Here is a 20781-nt window from a genome sequence, read left to right as displayed (position 1 = left end):
TGAAAAAAAGGAGGCTTGTCTTGGGGTCAAAAGTTACCTTGACTTTGTGATCAGCGGTCAGCGTTTGGATCTTATCCTCCGTCTCCTTCTTCAGCTCCTGGCAGCTGTTCTCCCTGTGAGGAAACCACCATTAAAGAGACCGTTTAGATTTCCAAAAGGTTGTCTAAAAGTTGTGTCCTCCTTAATATTTAGGTTCTCAAGACATTGTGGTCAAGAATACACGACTTATTATGAATAAAATAAGGTAGCCGACACTTGTATACACGATTGACTATTTTCACATCTGTTGCTTGTCTTGCGCTTACCCTCGTTTTTTAATGGCCTTCTCTAGTAGTTTCTCCAGGGAGGTCTTCTCCTTCTCATTCTGCGACACCATCTTGTCCACCTGGGTGCAGTGGGCTTTCTGCATGGTACTTTGATCCTATTGAAACAACAACATGTTAATCACCAAGTATTTATTTCTACTTTTGAATTGCAGTTGTCCCCATCGACTTCCTCCATGAGCATATTGGAGAATCATTTAGAAGCAGATATCATAGAAAAGCAGGCAGCTACAGGACAATGCAAATCTTTGATGAAAATAATAATATGTTGTTGTTGTCGTCTACATCTAGTTATGAGCCGACAGTTGTCTTCAACCCGCCAGCAGATGGGTCTGGATGGCACTTGTATACATGGGTTATGCAATAGTACCTAATACTATGATAATTAATGAGCCACTATGAATGGGCGAACACTCGCCACGGTCGCTATGCTACGCTCTGGTCAAAGGAAAAGCACCTTAGCAAGTATAATTTCTTCCTGAACATTGATGATGTGTCCTCATGTGTGTGTGTGTGCAGGCGAACACAGGGATGAAGCAGTGAGAGATGAAAGGCGGAGCATCAATGGCGGTCCGGAATAAGCAGCGGCCTCTTTGCACGACCAACAGCTCGGCTCTCACACAATCACCCACCTTTGCCTGCTTCTTCTTTAACGTGTTGAGCTCCTTCTGTTGCTTCTTAATCAGTTTCAGGTACGTCTGCAGAGGGGGAGAGGGGCTATCGTTAATCTGGTTGCAGGTCGTGTTGAGAGTAGCCTTTGAGTACACATTATACATCAGACTTGAACATATGACTCTTTATCATTCTCCTTTTATGAAAGCCGTACGATTACCTACGTCAGGAATGGAACTTTTCACTTTTACTTTACAACATGATTGTTTAGCAATAACTTTAATAAAGCACGCCTCTGTTGGTTCTTATTTTGAAAATAATAACATTTAACCAACATGATTACACATTCTGTAACTCTTCCACCTTTCCTGTCCGACAGACTGAGCCCGTGTTTAGAGTAAGTTGTTCAGTGACCCACCTTCATTAGCTTTAAGTCCTCGATGCTGACATTAGGCACGGGTGCAGTAACTGAAACAGCAGAGACAAGTCATGTTTTAACTACAAGCGTTCACATGTATGCCTTTAATGCGTCTAAGAGTCAGCGGATACCCTTTTTGTTTTCTGCGTTGTTATTGTGAGCCGAGTTGGAGCTCTGGGCCATGTCCGAGCTGGCCTGCGGCGTGACGTTGGCCTTCACCGTGTCTCCTTTCCCTTTCCCCTTCTTGTCATTCTTTGAGCTTCCACTGGGAACGTCTGCAATGTCATTCTACAAAAAGAAATCATTCAATTAGATGGTATTTGGATGCAGGCGTACAGAGTTTAAAACGTAGCTATGAGAGGTAACATAAGTGTTGCCCAGTCAATCAGGTACAGTTCTGCAAATGGAGCTGAGCATTTTCGTGTGTGTGTGTGTGCGTGTGTGTGTACCGTGTCAATCCCCAGCGCCTTCATCTGGTCAGCTCTTTTCTCTGCTATGGTCAAGAACTTCTTTGGGTCCGATAGGGCATCCACAATTGCTAAAACACACAAAACAATGTGTGAGTATAGTACAGGAGAAAGAAAAGATCAATTAATAAAAAGGTGGGTTAAAGGATTGTTGGATGCCATGTTGAACCACATTTCCACATAACACCTACATGTATGACACAACTCTAAACTACTGTTTATTTAAAGCCTATCTAAATGAGGGTCGATATATCAATCTGCGTATAGGTTTATCTGCATGCAAATGGTCCACAGAGGCTAAACTCCAAAAGTTCCCTCTAGACCAGGGGTCTCAAACTCAAGGCCCGGGGGCCAAATCCGGCCCGCGACTTCATTTTATGTGGCCCCGCAAGAGCTTACAAAGAATATAATACGTTTATTATACGGTTACGTGCCACTTTACAGAAGCAGGTTGCCCATAAACTACATGTCCCACAATGCATCTCGTTTTGTGACATGCGCTCTGAAGAGACTTGCAATTATTTGCCCTGGACTTCTGCTTTCAGACATAGTTAATTACTAAGTTATTTTCCTATCCGATATTAATCCAATTCAGAGGCAATAATGTAATATAATACATTATTTGATATATATATTATATATTTATATAGTTAAAACCGGCCCTTTGAGTGCAACCTTTATGTGAATGTGGCCCGCGATGAAATTGAGTTTGACACCCCTGCTCTAGACGGAGTTCCTCCCCCTCCCCCCGAGTGGAGCGCAGTGCGTCTGGCAGGGAAGCGGTTCTGGCAGCAGACCTCCTAATGGTTACAGTAATGGTTCCTCGGTGCGAGCCCCTTGGCTTTATTTAATGACGATGCCAATATCCTGCTCATTTGTTCGCTTCTGCCTGTTTTAAACTGTCCATTACTGCAGATTCACTGTCATCATCATTTGCGCCATGCCATTACTCTGGATGCTCAAACCAAGCCAAGGCAGAGAGCAAGGGAGCAGAAGAGAGTGGCCTTGCTCTCCCTTCTCACCACGGGCTACAGAAACAACTTTATCATCAGTAAAGAACCAACGGAGCAGTAATACAAAGTATGTCGGTGGAAAACTTAAAATACCTTTTTTTGTTTGATCCAAACTCTCCCATGCCCAACACATACACATAGTACGTACCTCGAGCTCCTGGCCTGCACACGCAGGGTCACCGTTAAGTGTTCGAAAGGTGGAGGCCATGACTATTTGAAATAGTATGTGGGTGATTTGTTCAAATGTTTGAGTCCTATCTCCTGTGTCCTCAGTGAAGGGTGCATTAGGTTACACTGTCAAATGGGTGCTTGTTCAAAAGATTGATTAAAGAGTATATCAGAGCAGAAGGACATGAGCTCATCTCCAGTAGATGGGGGTTCATTGGGGACAGAGGTGGAGCACTTGTATCACAAAGTGCCTGATCAGCAAATAGGGACAAAGTAAGGAGGGGGCAGTGAGTAAAGGCATTTATTCATCTTGTGCAGGTAACGCCACATGTATTCAGAATCTGTGACCTTGTTTGGAAAGTATAGATATATAGATACTACCTGCCCAGTATTGCAAGTATAATTGAAGACCAATCCCTTGCACTGTTTGGGACTTCGCGTGACAGTTTCCCGAGTAAGAGAAAGCTTACCATTCCAAATAAACCTAGAAAGACTCACATCTGCATTTACTGAACACCTCTGAGAATAAATCTCCATTAAGATTTTCTATGCGTGTTGTCCTCACCTCCAAAGCCGTCGGGCACGTACGTCTTGAGGATGATTTGGCAGAAGATGGTGGGCAACGACAGGGGCTTGTTGCCCTCGTTCCTCAGCGAGATGTGACGGTAGCCAGCCTGCAGGCCGTCCAGAGGCAGGATGCGCTGGCCAATCAGCTTGTTGTTGTCGTCGTAAACGGCGATGCGCAGGACCGCCAGATCGGGTAAGATCACCTAGGAGGGAGGGAGGGAGGGATTTAGGGAAATGGAGGTTGGGAGGAAGAAGATGGGGAGGTGAAGAGATGTGAGGACAAAAAGTGTTACAGAAAATAAAAGTCACACTTGGGGTTGTACATTATCCATGTGGAACCGTAGGAGGTCTCCTAAATACATTCTGGTGTACAAATAAGTTAACAATAAACTATTCTGAGCCATTGGAGTTAAACAGTCTCTGTTTTAAGCTAAAGCAGACATGGCATCATTAAGGGGGGGGGCGGGGGTCAAGGAGGACACTGCAGGGGACGGTCACAGTGTGCAGCGACACAGCATATCTGACTACTGACAAGACCATCTCCACAGCTAGTACACACGCAGGGAGTGCATCTTGTGTGTGTGTGTGTGTGTGTGTGTGTGTGTGTGTGTGCACATTGTGTCTGGGATGAGCCTGACTGGCCTTGTGTGTGGAGATAAGTGAAAGGAGGATGATTAATACCCAGACGGAGAGGGAGCTAAGAGATAAGATGGAAGAATACTCACCATCGATGAACGGGTAGAAGCACCTGCGTGTGTTTACGTGTGTATTACGCACATGTGGCCTTGCTGATGTACAGTATGCGAGTGCTGCTGGTGTGTGTTGTCGAGTCATCCCGACAGTGATGTGTTTCGGTGCACGAGGAAGGTATGGCAGTATTTGAGGGCATTTGTAGAAACGAGTCCTGCCAGCACCTCTGCTTGTGATGCCCCTCTGATAGCACTGTGTAAGTGTGTGTGTGTGTGTGTGTGTGAGCAGAGCAGCACTGCGGCAGGCTGTGATTGATGGTGTGTGTTAGGAAGCTGGAGTCACAGTCATGGCTGAGAGACTCCTCATTCTGCTGAGAGCAGCACTATTACCAAAACTCTTTCGCTCACTATCCCTGGTCCTTCTCCTTTGTCCTCCCCTTTTTCTTCTTTCCACCTAAATTGTTTTATTTCCGTTAGTTTTTCCTTTCTTCTTGAATCACTCCCTCCGTCTTGCCTTCCTCCTCTCATCTTTACTCTTGCTAGAACTGACATCTTACTGTATATTTGTCTTCATCCCTATTTCCTTGTGACGACACGGTGCTGGAAATAGTGCAGCACATTTGTTTTACCTCACTGGTCTGTTATCTCTCCCTCTCTGCTCTCTCATTGGCCAGCAAGCCCTTTCCCCTTCTCGCTACCTTTCTGAAGACGAAGGGCTCCTCGTTGTAGAGAGGGTTCAGCCCGTTGTTCATCACCATGCGGGTGCGGAACTCCTTCCGGATGGTGTCCGTCGGCAGCCCGTACATGTCCACCTCAACGTACGTGCCAATTTTCTTGTCTGACAGGAACTGTCCGGAGAACACCTTAAGTACACATTTTAAAAGAGGACATCATTAGGAATATTTATTTGGCAGACATGGATTTCACAAGATCACTAGAAGTAGTAACTATTGCCTTATTTAACATTATGTGGTACATTCTAGTACCATCTACTAATGTTTAAAAATTGTAAGTAGAGATGTGTGTTTTAAACAAACTACTCCGCACCCTAGATTTTAATCCTACAACAAAACCAAGCCTCAAATGGACCCTTGTATAAATATGAGTATTTTATATGGATACGTTTTATAAAAAAGTACTGTAGTTTTCTTTATTATTTAAAGCAGGGGTGTCAAACTCAATTTCTTTGCGGGCCACATCAGCATTATGGTTGCACTCAAAGGGCCGGTTGTAACTTTAAGATTATATCAAAATACATATATAAATATTTAATATATAAAATAATGTATTATATGACATTATTGCCTCTGCATTGGACTATTATCGGATACTACGTCTGAAAGCAGAAGTCTAGGGCAAATCATTGCAAGTCTCTTCACTGAGTATGTTACAAAATGATGTAAAACAAATCTAATTCTGAGAAAAAGGCAAATTCTAAGAATAAATTAATATTTTGAAGAAAATAAGTCAAATTCTGAGAAAAAAACTCAAATTCTGAGAAAAAAGTCAACTTTAAGATGCATTGTGGGATATGTAGTTTATAGGTAACGTGCTTCTGTAAATCGGCATGTAACCGTATAATAAACATTATATTCTTTGCAATCTCTTGAGGGGCCGCATGAAATGAAGTCGCGGGCCGGATTTGGCCCCCGGGCCTTGAGTTTGACACCCCTGATTTAAAGGGTTGAACAGTTCTCCTCGACGGTACAGGGTCCCACGGACTGACCTGAACACTGCAGGTTGCTGCGATGACTCCGTCCACAGGCGTCTCTGAGAAAGGGTCAAACATCCTGTCTGACCGCCGCATGAAGTCAGGCTTCAGCAGGTACCTGATGACACAACATCAATCCACCTTTTAGATCACATGTTGGAACACATGTTGGAACACATGTTGGAACACTGGAATGAAACACAACATCCTAATAACAATAGACTCTTAATAGTTTCTACAATTATTTTAATTTAGGCCCTAAAACAATGTAAGGAGGTACTTAAGGTGTGTGCGCGCGTGTGTGTGCGTGTGTGTTATCCCGGGGCCAGCAGAGTAGCATTAGTAATGATGGGCCTCTGCAGAAGCTCGGCTCTTCCCACATATGAGATCCCAGCATTAGCAGTGAGCGCCGCGCCTCAGGGACAGCATTAGAGCCGAGGGACGAGACAGGAAGAGATAGATGACTGCAGAGAGCCTCAGAAGCGGGTTTACGTGGAGCCCGCTTCCCCGAAGCACTCATTGGCTCTCAGGGCAGACAGTAACTATGGTAGCCGCTGGCAACCACTAATGAGATGTGACAAGCTTTAATTGATGAGCTTCGGATAGGGGCGGAGGAGGGAGGCATGCGACGGATAAGAACGAGCTAAGGACAGGAGTGAGGAGCTGTTCTCACCCGCAGGAGCCGTTGTACTCGTACTTCCCTTGGTTGAGCTGCATGGCCAGATCTGAGAGCGGATGGGAGAGGTGTTGACGACAGATATTACTCACAAACAACAACATTTGAAAGCAATTCATATCATTTGCATTGTTTCCTGTTGAACTTGTTTTTTCCACTTAAAGACTTTGTTTCCTTTATATTTTCTCTGACATTTCTCTTCGTTTTCTTCCCTCTAACCATGTATTGCTCCATCACAGAACCCCCCCCCTCCAGGCTAGCACATGCTCAGCTCCCAGCAGGCCATATGGTCCGACCCCCTTTGGCCATGGGGCAGCAGCTGTTTTCCAACAGGCATCACTCATACATAGGTATGCATGTGTGTGTGTGTGTGTGTGTGTGTGTTTTTATCAGATGTTCAGAGGGAAAACAGATGAAGTGTGTGTATGTGTGTGTGTGTGTGTGTGTGTGCGTGTGTTTGTGTGTAGGTTCACGCATGCATAACCTAATGCTGCAAAATGACGTGCAAACCATTTGCAGAGCCTGTAAACTAAAATCTGTTGTTCCCACAAGTGTGTATGGTTCACAAGTGTGTATGGTTTACAAGTGTGTATGGTTCACAAGTGTGTATGGTTCACAAGTGTGTATGGTTCACAAGTGTGTATGGTTCACAAGTGTGTATGGTTCACAAGTGTGTATGGTTCACAAGTGTGTATGGTTTACAAGTGTGTATGGTTCACAAGTGTGTATGGTTCACAAGTGTGTATGGTTCACAAGTGTGTATGGTTCACAAGTGTGTATGGTTCACAAGTGTGTATGGTTCACAAGTGTGTATGGTTCACAAGTGTGTATGGTTCACAAGTGTGTATGGTTCACAAGTGTGTATGGTTTACAAGTGTGTATGGTTCACAAGTGTGTATGGTTCACAAGTGTGTATGGTTCACAAGTGTGTATGGTTTACAAGTGTGTATGGTTCACAAGTGTGTATGGTTTACAAGTGTGTATGGTTCACAAGTGTGTATGATTTAGATTTATGTCACAGTATGCTGACATACTTTATTTGCCTGATCTTGTATTTAGTCGGTTGTTTTTATAAAGCAACAAATAGAGCGAGAAATAGCACTATGGTTTCCCTAAACAAAGAGCTTATGAAGGTATGTGTGACTAAGCACAGACTCCAGGAGGTCGGTCAGTGTCTGGAATAACATGGTGCCGCGTGCATGTGGTATCCATTGTATAGGAAGTAGAAAGTTCCAGCACAGATCTCTAAAAGACCTTGGCCTATACTTAGAAGTCATCAGAAAAGAAATGCTTATTTTGTAATGTAGAAGTGAACATTTGAAACAATGTAATCCAAACGGACTCATCTTTGTAAAGTCCAAATGTTCTAATTGTTCTTTGCGTGTGTAGATGTGAAGATGCTTTCTGTGTGCTGTAAGAATATGGAAGGTCAGAAGTTCACTGCATGCTGCACTTTCTCCTGGATCACAAGGTCAAACGAGTGCTTGCATTTGGTTACACGTGTGTGCGTGGAGGATGTGTGTGTGAGGTCAGAGGTCCCATGGTGTGTGCTGTGGTACCTGGGGTCTGGAAGTTGAGTGAGACCATCTGGCAGCCTGCGTTCCAGAAGATCTGTGGCATGTAATTACTGGAGTCCACCCGGCCCCCTTTGGGGTAGATACGGCTCATCTGACGCTTGTTGTAGCTGCATGGACGCTCAGGAATTTATTTTTTATATTTTTTAAAGAGAGAGCATGCGTGTTCCTGCACATGTGTGGGGATGCATCGGAGTGTGTGTGCGTCAAACAGACTGCAGGACTATTTTTAGTGTGAACAGCTTGGGTCAAGCCGTCCCATTGGAGCGAGAGAGAGAGAGAGAGAGAGAGAGAGAGAGAGAGAGAGAGAGAGAGAGAGAGAGAGAGAGAGAGAGAGAGAGAGAGGCAGTTTATGTGTGTACGTTTGTGTCAAGCCAAGTCACACTAGCCTCTGGAGGCCTGCGGTTCTTTTCCAAGAGCAGAGTGGAAACTCATTTGGCTAAAACACATCCATTCTGACCTGCCTTTCAGCTCTCATTTAGGTGACCTCGATCTCTCATTTAAAAACTGTAGATTAATCAGAAAGCTCCGTACTGCTTAGCGCACATAGCAGACAGACACAGGTAGCAGCTACAGAACCACATTTTCCCCATAGGATTTGCTAGAGACCTCAAAATGATGATTTATTCACAAGGCGTGCAGACAAAAGAATAATCATGTTGCTTAACAATTGGAAGATGTTTAAATAAGCTAATGTTAGCACGCAGTTTGATATCATTACATTTTAAGCTGATAAGATGATGTCACATGTTGTTTCTGCTGCCTCTAAGTGACCAAAAACATCAGCCATGTTTAAAGCATCTTGTTCAGATTTAGGAGAAGTAGCCATAGTACCTTCACTTTCAGTCACCTTGGATATTTACTATGGTAAACTAAGATTTCCTTAATTGAATAAGATGAGTGCTGTAACCATTTGACAATACCACTTCTTATGTCTTAAAGCAATCATAATGCTCAGATAAATGCAGCACAGCTAAGGCCAAAGGATACTTGACAAACTCGATGGCGTTGGTCTTCAGATAGCCCAAACCCACAGACTCGTTGAATGACGACATGTTATGGTGAATGTTCCTTTCTGAAAGACACAACAAAGGGGATAGAAAGTGCTTTTGACATTTTGCTTTTACCAGAGCGGCCCATAGAAATAAACCACACACATATACTGACATGAATCCATATTTGAAAGTACAAGAAGCAGGACTGCAGTAGAAACACCAAAAGAGGAAGTGGAAGCTCACCCTCCGCCACGTCAAAACTCTGGAACTTGACGGGCTGTGCGTAGTTGACCATGGCTGAGAGCCACGGGTGGATGTTAGTGGTGGCTCCTACATAAGTGTACTGAGCTATCAGAGCCTCCTCAGAGTCCTCCGCTTCTTCTGCAACCTGCGCAGGACAGAGACACACAAACACCCGTCACACACACAATCACATAGACACACTTAAAAATGGATTGGTTTGATATATGAGAGTGTGACAAAGTGTAGCAGCATCATGCTCACCTTTTTGTTATTGTCTTGGTCAGATGCTTCCGAGATATCTGTGGCGTCTGTTGCTTCTGTGGCTTCAGACATCTCCGTCACTTCATCGTCCGGCACCTGGAAACACAGACAGCGCTCCATAATATGTTTCTTTATAATATCAATGTCCATTCTTAATTAACACTTATTTAATGGATATTACCCAATTATATAAAACACAATACGTTGTAGTTGCTTCTGTCAAGTTTCTGAGAGAAGCAACCCTTTAGATTTCTGGCAGTGTAAATAGTTAATGTGAGCAAGTCAGTTGTTAACTAAGTTAAGAGTGACATCCCACCTTCTTGGTACTGTTGCTGAGGTTGTTCTCCTTCTTGGAGCTGACAGTGTTGCTCTGGGAAACGCTGTTGGCCTCTTTCTCAGTGGCTGCCTCTGACAGACTGCTGGGGGCCTCAGAACTTAACTCAACCTCCTTTTCTCCTACACACAAACAATGAGACTCAGACATTTATCCTATGATAAGGTTTCCTGTTGTGTACATGTCCACACACACACACACACACACACACACACACACACACACACACACACACACACACACACACACACACACACACACACACACACACACACACACACACACACACACACACACACACACACACACACACACACACACACACACACCATTCTCTGTTTCCTCTTCAATCTCCTCTCCCATGATGATGGCAGGTGTGTTGGTCTCTCCGGCCTCCATGTGTTTCTTAAAGGCCTCCAGCTGTTCTGTATGACACACAAACACACATGCGTTTATTACACAAAGCACTGAGAAACAGACGGTAGAGAAGTCAGCAGGCCGAGTTGTGTACGTACTCTGTTCCACTTCCGGTTTCAAGCGTTTGTTTTTGATGAGGATTTTACGTTTGAGTTCACCTGGAGAGGGTAAGGGGCGCCCAGATTCAATCTGCCCACGATAACATAACAAACAAACATTAAAACATTGATAACCATCATCCCAATGGATTTGACTGATTTGGAGAGACTTTTTGAATCAAAGAGAGTATCTACCGGATAGTTTTCCAGAGGCTGTTTGAGGAGGAACTCGCCAAAGGTGTCATCGCAATACTTGGCCATCTTGTACTGCTGTGGCTTACTGCAGACACACAGGAGAGCATGGGGTAACCGACTGTGTCTATAACACATGACATAACTGGTGTGTAATAACACTTTGCTTACGGTAGACATACCTGCAATGGTTTTCAAAGGACAAAATAACAGGGTAGTCTGAGGTCACAAATGCTGTTTCCTTGATGGCTTGGATAACATCCTGTTGGAAGAGGAAGAAGGATACAAAGAGAAGGAGAAGAGAGCAACGCTGTGATATATGCAATATCATAGGCTCAGCACAAGAGGGCAGGCAAGCCCGATGCAATAACATAGAAGCAGCCAGAACAAGACCGGGGAAGGGAACGATGGTGTGCGTGTGTGTGCGCGTATGTGTGCACCTTGAAAAGGATGTCTGTGCACATGGCCTTCCCATGAGTGATGATGGGCTCCTGGTCCTCTCCTTTACCGTCCCAGCAGTCCAGCTCCACACATCTGAAAGAGGGAGAGCAACAGGAACTGCATGAACCCACTGATGATGTACATTTCATGTCATATACACATATGAGAAGTTTAAACTGTGTGTGTTTGCATTCATTGAATAAGACTGCACACCTGCATCCAGACAGCAGGACTTGGCGGTACATCTCCACGGAGGACTTCCCTCCAAACTGTCGCCCCGTCAGGTAGGTGTTGTGGGACGAGCTGATGAAGTAGTGGGCCAGCGGCTGATCCATTTCCTGATACAGCTGCAGCCGGTCCAAGAAAACGGGAGCGTTTTCGTCTGACATCAGGTACCGGCAGAATCCATCACTGGACATTTGACCTGCGGGATAGGGAACCGGGAAGTTGACCAAAAATCGTTTTAAAAATGTGCTATATAAATACAACTTGATTTGATTTGAAGTGTAATGAAGTACGAATGAAATGTAACCGTCATTTTTTCTTAATACAATTTGAACAATTAGTGGTCATTACAATGAACTTTAATTTGTTTTACTTAAAAGTAACATTATTACTCTGATAGACAGGATTCAAATCAAAAGTATTTGAGAATTATAGATTAAAGAAATTCTGGATATGCATACATTTTCCTTTTAATGTTGTGTTTGCCAAGGAGGAGCACTATCAGTTCATTTTGTTGATATGTCAAAATGATAAGAGACATGTTGACAGAACTCTGCCAACGGTCTCATATAATATGCTGTAGCTTCAAAGGCACACCGGCAGATGGCAGCACAGCCTAAAAGATGTCCCCCTCCTGCTTCCCCTTGTCGCTCTCTACCTTTCTTCTTCAACTCCTCATCTCTCTCGTATTTCTCGACGATCTGCATGGCTCTCTTGGGGTCGTAGAACGGGAACAGGATCTCATTTAATCTAGGGTCACGCTGGTTCTGAGGAGCAACACGCACACACAGGGATTACATCACTGGCATATAATCTGTAGGATCTTTCCACTCAAAGTGGATCTAGCGCAAGAAACATCTTCCATTGACAAACAGGACAGGGGCCAACCAAATGCAACATGGGAAACGTACCATCGGTGCTCATTTCCTTATTTTGATTTAATAATATAAGTAAATCAAAATAGTTTATTTTAGTCACTTTTCTGGTCTTAAATGGAGAGCACTTAGGTCTAAATAGGAGGAAACAAACACAATGTCATTTCTAAGATGTTCTAAAACAAACTGTGAGCGTTTAAGTGTTTGCTTAAAAGGAAGGAAGTGGTATGTGATGCGGAGGTTGAAGGCAGCTCTACTTTAAAAAAACAACAGCATCAAAACATCGTTATAATGTCAGTGCCCACACACACAGCCAGATGGGAATGAATCCAAACAAAGCACTGGCTCTGTTGCTCATCGATGCGCAGGACTGGGCATGAAGCAGCAACACACAGCGGGGGGGCCGGGCAGGTTCCAAACACAAGAGCACGGCCACAGAAAACAGACAGACAGCGGGAAACGAGACGAGCCGAGCAGGAAGCAACAGGACGGGAACCTCTACCCTCCCGTTGCCGTGGCAACACCAATCAGACACGAGGAGGAGAGCCGCGGTAGCCAGCACATGGGGGATTGGGATGAGGGCGGGAATGCAGAAAAGGGGAGCTGGTGGAAGTTGCCCTTGCAGGTTGACTGGAGGTTAAATACTTTGTGCACCTCATTAAAAAGGACTTTTCATTTAAGGGCTTTTAATGAGGGTCAGGGTCCGTGCAGCCGGGCTGGAGGGCAACTTCTACCCAGAGTGGGACGGGGCAGAGCAGGATGGGGTTGCAGCAAGCAAAACACAGAGAAGTTAATGAATGATAAAGAGCTTACTTCATTCAGAAAGCTGACTAACTGGTCTACAGTTAAATAATCAGTTTCTTTCCCATTGCTGCAAAGGAATTCATTAGAGAAACAAAATGTTATGCTTCTTAAAGATAGACACCCTCACAGTCATCCACACATTCAGTCAGTTACAATTAGAAAGCAGTCTTTATACTTAAATGTTACACGTTTAGTAATAACATGTTAATAACAACTCGTATTTAACTGTGGAAGCAGTTAGTGCAGCAGGCGCAGAAACATTTGTCCTGATTATTTCAAAAAAGATGCAGGAGCTGACACTTGGGGAATATATCATTGTTCTGTTTCTGCAGGGTAACATGGGTATACACAATGCTGGGGGGCTACAGTCCAGTTAAGTTGCTTATTTGGACGATTGGTCATCTTCTAGTATTAATTGTGAGGTAAAAAATCAGTAAACATGATTACCAAGAAAACAGTGGGCAGGTTTAAAAAATAATAAAAAGCAGACTCACATTTTCTTGAAGAGTTCCTCTATGTCTGTGCGAGGGCAGATCTTCTGTGTGAGCGCGTAGAAAATGTCAAAGGTGAAATCTGAAGGTTCAATCTCATCGTTCTGTGGGAGACAAACAAACCGTGAGAGATCTACACCTCCAGATTAAAGTGTCACATATCATCCGTCTGACCACTGCGGCCTTCAGTCAGTGTCTGACCTTTCCACTCGGAAGGCCGAGGTCCTTCAGAGCCTGAAAGATCCCCTTCTCCGTCTTTCCTGATGCAAATGTTCGAGTAATGCTGTGAGAGAATCAGAGAGAAACACAGTGTGAGACAGATGAGAGTCACTGGGATGGCCAAATAATTGTCCCAAATATCTAATTTATTCAGATACACATACCCTCTCACAGGAATTTTACCATTCACATTGGTCAGGAAGCACATTCTCATCCAACTAAATGAGACATGAAAAAAAAACAATTAGGATATTTGTCATACCAGAGTTGTACTTCGTAAAGTATAGTGAAATCAAAAAACTAAAGTGCTAGAAGTGTTCTAATGTAAAATGCACTCACTGTTTCTTGAGGCAGGTCATTGGACAGACGTTGTTTGCCTTAAAGTTGTGAATCACTGACCTGAGACCCTCGATCCATTTCTGCAAAACAAACAAGCACCAGTGTTCAGGACACACACTGTCCACCGACCAACCAGCGCCTGCACACACTCCCAGAGTGTGCATTGTGTTTAGAAGTGAGAGTCATGGGGGAAATAAACACAAGCAAATCAATGGCCTCTTAAATCCACACACACACACACACACACACACACACACACACACACACACACACACACACACACACACACACACACACACACACACACACACACACACACACACACACACACACACACACACACACACACACACACACACACACACACACACACACACACACACACACACACACACACACACACACACACACACACGTGGTGGCCCTACGTGTGTGTGTGTGTGTATGTGTGTGTATGTGTGTGTGTGTGTGTGTGTGTGTGTGTGTATACACGTGTGCCTGCTGATGTAAATAAGTGCCATCTCCCAAGGTCTGCTACTTAGGGCCACCTGCATGCTGGGGTGTTGGTGTGTGTGTGTGTGTGTGTGTGTGTGTGTGTGTGTGTGTGTGTGTGTGTGTGTGTGTGTGTGTGTGTGTGTGTGTGTGTGTGTGTGTGTGTGTGTGTCTCCTTGTTGAAGGCTATAGCACAACTATAATGCAACTAGTATTGTATTGTGTTGTATGTGTTCTGCCATTTCCTTGATTTTATGAAATGTAGTTTGTTTCTTTTCTCTTAATATGCTTATTATTACTTGGCATTCTTGAAAGATTGTCCGTTTTACATTCGTGCAAATAAAGCATACTAAATGAATCAGACAACCTCATCTGTTCCAAACTCAAATGAATGAATGAGTGAGAACAAGATGGATGGAGTGGCAGTCAGATTTCTCAAAGAGCTTTTTTTGTAGATGAGTGGGAAGAAAATCAGAGGTAGAGTGAGAGAGTGAGATAGTAGACAAAGAGCGAGACCAAAAGGATGAGAAAATAACAGCAGAAGCAGGAGCGCGGAGGTCTCAAAGGGAGATCGAGGTGAGGTGAGACGGGGAGAAATGACTCATTCCAAATGGGTCTGTTTATCAGAGAGAACCAAGGCCGCGTAGGAGTTAGCATGTGAACCATTCACCTAGCAATTTGCTTTCTGAAGTAATCATTTGCTGTGTAAGGGTTCCATAGGATGTGGAAGTGTTAAAGGAAAGTGTGGGTTTATTCCCAGAACATGTTTTTCTAACCAACAAAACGACCTGAAAAAAAGACGGATTTGTCAGCACTGACTTTTGTTTTGAGGAACATCAAACTAATCCTCCAGTTCTGCAGGTCATACATATTGTATCATTTCACTTCTCCATTCATAAGAAGCAAACTTGGTTGTATTTACCCTGGCTGTGTCCGGGCTCTCGGCCACCATGAACACGAAGTTGAGGTTGACCAGGTCTGTGCCGCTGCAGATGCAGATGATGCAGCCCTCTAAGTCCGACTCTGTCTTTCCAAGGGCCTCGAAGGATGCCAAGATCTTGGGTTCCTGAGAAAAATCAAAATCAAGAAGGGCGTCAAACAGATGGACAAATACATGCCTCAAAAGATGACCGCAAGAAACAGAAGCATCCCGAGAAATGAATGGGGATGGAAACAGAAACAAGTGGTCTACAGTGATGTGTCTTCATTTGGACTAAGTGAGGTCCCTTAGTAGTGCACTGCCATATTGTGCACTGAAAACATTAGTGCAGTGTGTGAATGTCTCAAAAGCAGATGGTGTGCACTCACAGGAAGTGACGATCGCCGCTGTTAGCTAGCTAGCTACGATCCTTTGCAGAACTAAATCAATACAGACGGCTCAATTAACCCTATAAATGTATCGATGGCCTCTTTTTAACCCCATGATAGTGGTAGGTTCCTTAAATTGTGAAAAAAACAAACATGTATCACTTTTATTTGTACAGTGCTATGTTTACTGACAACAGCTACAGTATCTTTTACTTCCTGTATGTAGCCAATATGGCAGCTGTTGGGTGGGAGAAGTATCCACTATCCACACTCAACTTTTAGACTGATTACTCATAGTGCACTGCCTTTTGCCATACTTTGCACACTTATGAACAAAACATATCAAACACAAGTACTTGAGTTTTTTAATTGAGAAACAGTTCAGGTGTCACATAACCTCAGAGGTATTACATACAAACTAAAGAAATCTAAGGGAACTCTTATTCCGGTATCTTTGCAGTAAATAGTCACACATGACAGAACACAATGGGGAAGAAGCTCAGAGAGAAGGCAGTTGAAATGTTTACTGCTGTTGTAGAAAAGCCTCAGGAATATGAGGATCATGTCTGAGAGACAAAGCTCGGTGTCAGCCAAAAATGGACACAATGGATATTCATCATGGAGGACCAGATTACAATAATACATTCAAAAGACAACTCAGCGGCTCGATGATCTGGATGTGTTTCACAGTGGTGGAAAGCAACACTTCAGACGCCACTTTACTTGAGTAGGTAGGAGAAGGTGAGCAGACGAGTGGTGAGCAACATGATGGAACTGACAGGAAGTAGCTAAGTATATTTGAGTGTCGTTTGGTTTAATTTCAGCCAAAGCCAAATACCAATCAACAATCAAGACAGATTGATAATTATCTTGTTTTTTTTTTAGCAATACAGTTGACAAATGTAGGGTAATGCAATGGAGGCTTCTGAGTAGGTTTCTATTTGTTGGAAAAACAAATACAATCCTATGACACCTAAACATGACTTTCTGTCTTCTATGTCAGTGAGTCTTCATTTCTCTAAAGCAGTCAAATCCGAAATCCAGATAATAACAAAAACCAGGGGAAACAAAGTGATTTGTATTGTGATTGAGCACACGTCATAAAAGTGGGGAAGCTCATTTGAATGCACAACAAAAGAACAATAACGATAGGGAACAGCACTATTATTGGTCCTAACTACACAAGTGTTGGCCTTTGTTTCTTATTTTCCTCACTCCACAAATAATCTCTTACAATAAAAAATATAGAAAACAACCACTGTACTTAGAAATAGAATCTCAATCGGATTGTAATCATTTGTATGCATTTATAAGGGTTACATAAAGGCTGAAGATATCAACTATCTATATTTAATGCTGAAAGGTAAATGCACATATTACACTAGATACCATAATATATACAGCTATGTATACATTCTGACATTTAAAGACCTGAAGAAGAAGTGATTTCTCCAATAAAAGATCTCAACCAGGAAACCCACGAAAATATGATCTCACTATCAACGAAACAGCACGACTCCTTCCTCTCATCTTTTCGGATTTCCACCATCATCGTCACCATGGCAGAGCGTAATGTATTTGTGTTAAATAATTGAATTAGCTGCAACAGGCAACAGGCTCTGCTGTTTGAAAATCCCAGCCGGCCATTACCCTGTGCCATTCATCTCCTGGCTCTCATTGGATTATCTGAAACAGCTCTCGGGGGCTCGTGTCCCCGCGTCAGCCTCCGAGGAGAAGCCCTGCTCTCGCTTGTGTGCGACTGACAGAACGGTATACGATGTTTTGAGCAAACAGGAGGAGCTGCCTGCACGCTGTACAGTCTGTATACGTGCCCTTACACATGTATACACACACACATGTTCACACACACACACACACACACATATCCACACGGGAGGGCCGGGCAAACAGACTCCCTCCTGCTGTCAACAATGCGTACACAACCCGGTAATGCTTGTGCACACACCAGTGTCTCCCGTCAGCTGTTTGACTTTCAGTGACTTGACAGATTTGCATCCTAATTATCGGCAGGCACAGGGGGATTCTCCTAACAGCTTTCTTAATTCATCTATTCCGTATGATGCCAAACGCTACGACATAATGATTCACTGTCGCGGATTCACGGCATGAATCAATATTGAACATACAGGGAAACCATACAGGATTCTGTTTGCAGATCTATATCGGCTAAATAAATAACTCAATGGTGCCAGCTGCTCTGAAAATACAGAACAAAGCAGCGTGTCGGTTCATAATGGCTATTTCGAGATCAGTTTCTGACCACAAGGTAAGGGAAGGTAAGGCATCCCACAGTTTATATTGTGTTCACAATCAAAAAGCACCATTTCTAATAATTCCTCTAAAGCAAACGCAAACATTCTCATACCGTACATACATCCCGGAGCTAAACCCAGCAAGGGTTGTATAAATATTGAGTTGAATATTTCATGTTTCTGCCTCTGGAGAATCTGGTAGAGAGAAGAGGTTTAACACACAGTCCCAGATCAGTCAGTGGATCGATAGACTTCTCTAATTAAAGCAGGGATAACATGACAGACGTGGGACTCCCTCTGGATGTGACCAGGAATGCCACTGCGAGCGAGCAGGAGACCGAACGCTGGGTGTGGTGGGCGGAGAGCGTGAATGTGGTATAAAACGGAAGCGAGGAAATTGTCTCTTCTCGAGGTCTCACCCTTGGGACGCCGCCGACGCGAATGCTGTTGATGAGCGAACACTCGAGAACCTGGCCTTCCTGCAGGAGAGAGACACGGGAAGATGAAAAGGAAATAGGTAGAGGGAGACAGAGAGGGGTGAGAGGGGGGACATTTTTAGAAACCAAGATGGATGGGTCACAGACAGTGCTTTTTATTTGTTTGGCAATCATTTCTAATACACAGCGGCAACACCACAAGATGTGGGTTATTATGAGAAGCATCTCCACATCTCCCCCTTAATCAAGTTTCCAATGCTGATAACATTTCCTCCTTTGTTTACTGCTTTCAAGATGGTTATTACACATGGTTACATTTTGGAAATAATTTGCGGTGAGACAGACTCCTGCATCACAACACAGGATAAGCCGGGGTAAAGAATGCATGAAAAGAGAAGCGGACGTCGACTATGATTGATATCCTATAATCTCCATTGGGTGATTGTAAAAGCGAACGGGCATGCAGTGAAAGCAACCGGCCAGATAGAGGAAAGGCAATCAATGTAACAGAATGCATTGGAAAATAGTTATGACAAAAAAGAAACTTATAAGTATGGCCCAAATCTCTGATAGATGCAAATACAATTACATTTGAGTTTTGGGGCCTTGATAGGAACACATTATATTTGCCAAGGCGACAGTTTTAAATAATGTTTTCTTATTCAAATGGGATTGTTAAACAAAGAATAAAGTGAAATTCCTCGTGACGTCCGTAAAATCACATGTTGTACTACAATACCAGAATATACCAGTATGCACTGTCCCTGTTAAATAAACTAATACAATAAATGCAGCTTACTCTGTTTATGAGTGGCAGAATTATGATTATGCTGATGTATGCGTTATGATTTGTTTTGTACATGGTCTGGAGTTTTCCAAGGACCAAGAAAGGTTTGTGTCAGGAGAAATAAACATGACTAAATGAAAATACTTTGAAGAGAATATACTTTCATGAGTCATTGAGTTTACCTTCCCCTCACTCTTCCAGCAGATGAAAAAGCCAAACTCGTCCACCGTCATCTGACAGTTGGGCTCAAAGACGTACGGGTCCTGCAGAGGAAAAAAACAACATGTTTTATAAGAGACGAGGGCTTCATCAGTCACAGGGTTTTATTTGACATGGGGAGACATTAAACAGCCGACCTTTTAAAAACACACAGGGGTTACGCAACCAGACAAACAGATGAAGCTAATCCTTCTTTTAAAAGAGGTACCTGACTGGCTGAAGACACACACACACACACACACACACACACACACACACACACACACACACACACACACACACACACACACACACACACACACACACACACACACACACACACACACACAAAAAATCAAACCAAGTATGTGCAAATACGTTCAGTATGTACACACACACACACACACACACACACACACACACACACACACACACACACACACACACACACACACACACACACACACACACACACACACACACACACACACACACACACACACACACACACACACACACACACACACACACACACACACACACACACCACACACACACACACACACACACACACACACACACACACACACACACACACACACACACACACACACACACACACACACACACACACGTTGCGTGAGGAGAGGACACCTATTGCCAGGGCTAACACAAATGTGTGGGCTATGAACTGTTCAATGCAAACATCATCTGGCTGGAACACAGAGCGGTGCTGTAGAGGGGACAGTGAGGTGCATGTGTGTGAGGGAGATTTAAAGTGTGGGCGCCCATCTATCAGCTCCTGCGCAACATGCAGCGGCTCTATTCTTCTCAACAGGAGTGTGAATGAATGGCCGTGTCAAAAAGCACTCAAACCACAGTTATACAATATAAGAAAAGAATAGGAGACGGCTGCTGGGTCACTCTGACTGATATTAGTGGTAGAGAACAATGTGTCGTACTTGTAAATAATGTCTTATTTATTACGTTTGCTTTATTTGGCTACATCTTGTTATCGAAAACCACCATCGAACCATCTTCTTTCCATTAAGGAAATGGTGAGCCTGCTGTGAGTGCAGCTAAAAGCTCGCCTCTCTTAATTCTGAAATGGGACTGAAAGAGGTTTATGAAAGA

The 20781-nt window shown here is 43.6% G+C and overlaps 1 protein-coding gene across 3 annotated transcripts in view; it reads right to left on the bottom strand.

The window, feature by feature from the left end:
• LOC117439770 (1-phosphatidylinositol 4,5-bisphosphate phosphodiesterase beta-4-like) overlaps positions 1–20781 on the bottom strand; it is a 69799-nt gene that overhangs the window by 6105 nt on the left and 42913 nt on the right. For all 3 annotated transcript variants that reach the window (XM_034075832.1, XM_034075835.1, XM_034075834.1), the window contains 30 exons: positions 19632–19712; positions 18645–18704; positions 15567–15710; positions 14153–14232; positions 13978–14031; positions 13796–13877; positions 13598–13698; positions 13113–13170; positions 12083–12191; positions 11413–11623; positions 11199–11292; positions 10941–11020; positions 10762–10846; positions 10567–10657; positions 10381–10476; positions 10034–10173; positions 9718–9813; positions 9457–9601; positions 9209–9293; positions 8204–8328; positions 6642–6693; positions 5984–6086; positions 4956–5120; positions 3567–3771; positions 1803–1891; positions 1485–1641; positions 1354–1403; positions 956–1021; positions 306–421; positions 38–113 (listed from right to left, as the gene is read on the bottom strand). In XM_034075832.1, the coding sequence (XP_033931723.1) occupies positions 38–113; positions 306–421; positions 956–1021; positions 1354–1403; positions 1485–1641; positions 1803–1891; positions 3567–3771; positions 4956–5120; positions 5984–6086; positions 6642–6693; positions 8204–8328; positions 9209–9293; positions 9457–9601; positions 9718–9813; positions 10034–10173; positions 10381–10476; positions 10567–10657; positions 10762–10846; positions 10941–11020; positions 11199–11292; positions 11413–11623; positions 12083–12191; positions 13113–13170; positions 13598–13698; positions 13796–13877; positions 13978–14031; positions 14153–14232; positions 15567–15710; positions 18645–18704; positions 19632–19712 (3096 nt within the window). The remainder of the gene's footprint in view (positions 1–37; positions 114–305; positions 422–955; positions 1022–1353; positions 1404–1484; positions 1642–1802; positions 1892–3566; positions 3772–4955; positions 5121–5983; positions 6087–6641; positions 6694–8203; positions 8329–9208; positions 9294–9456; positions 9602–9717; positions 9814–10033; positions 10174–10380; positions 10477–10566; positions 10658–10761; positions 10847–10940; positions 11021–11198; positions 11293–11412; positions 11624–12082; positions 12192–13112; positions 13171–13597; positions 13699–13795; positions 13878–13977; positions 14032–14152; positions 14233–15566; positions 15711–18644; positions 18705–19631; positions 19713–20781) is intronic.

The sequence above is a fragment of the Pseudochaenichthys georgianus genome, chromosome 24 (assembly GCF_902827115.2).
Source record: "Pseudochaenichthys georgianus chromosome 24, fPseGeo1.2, whole genome shotgun sequence".
NCBI classification, from domain to species: Eukaryota; Metazoa; Chordata; class Actinopteri; order Perciformes; family Channichthyidae; genus Pseudochaenichthys; species Pseudochaenichthys georgianus.
The sequence above is the reverse complement of the archived record's forward strand: the minus strand, read 5'-3'. Positions and strand labels throughout refer to the sequence as shown.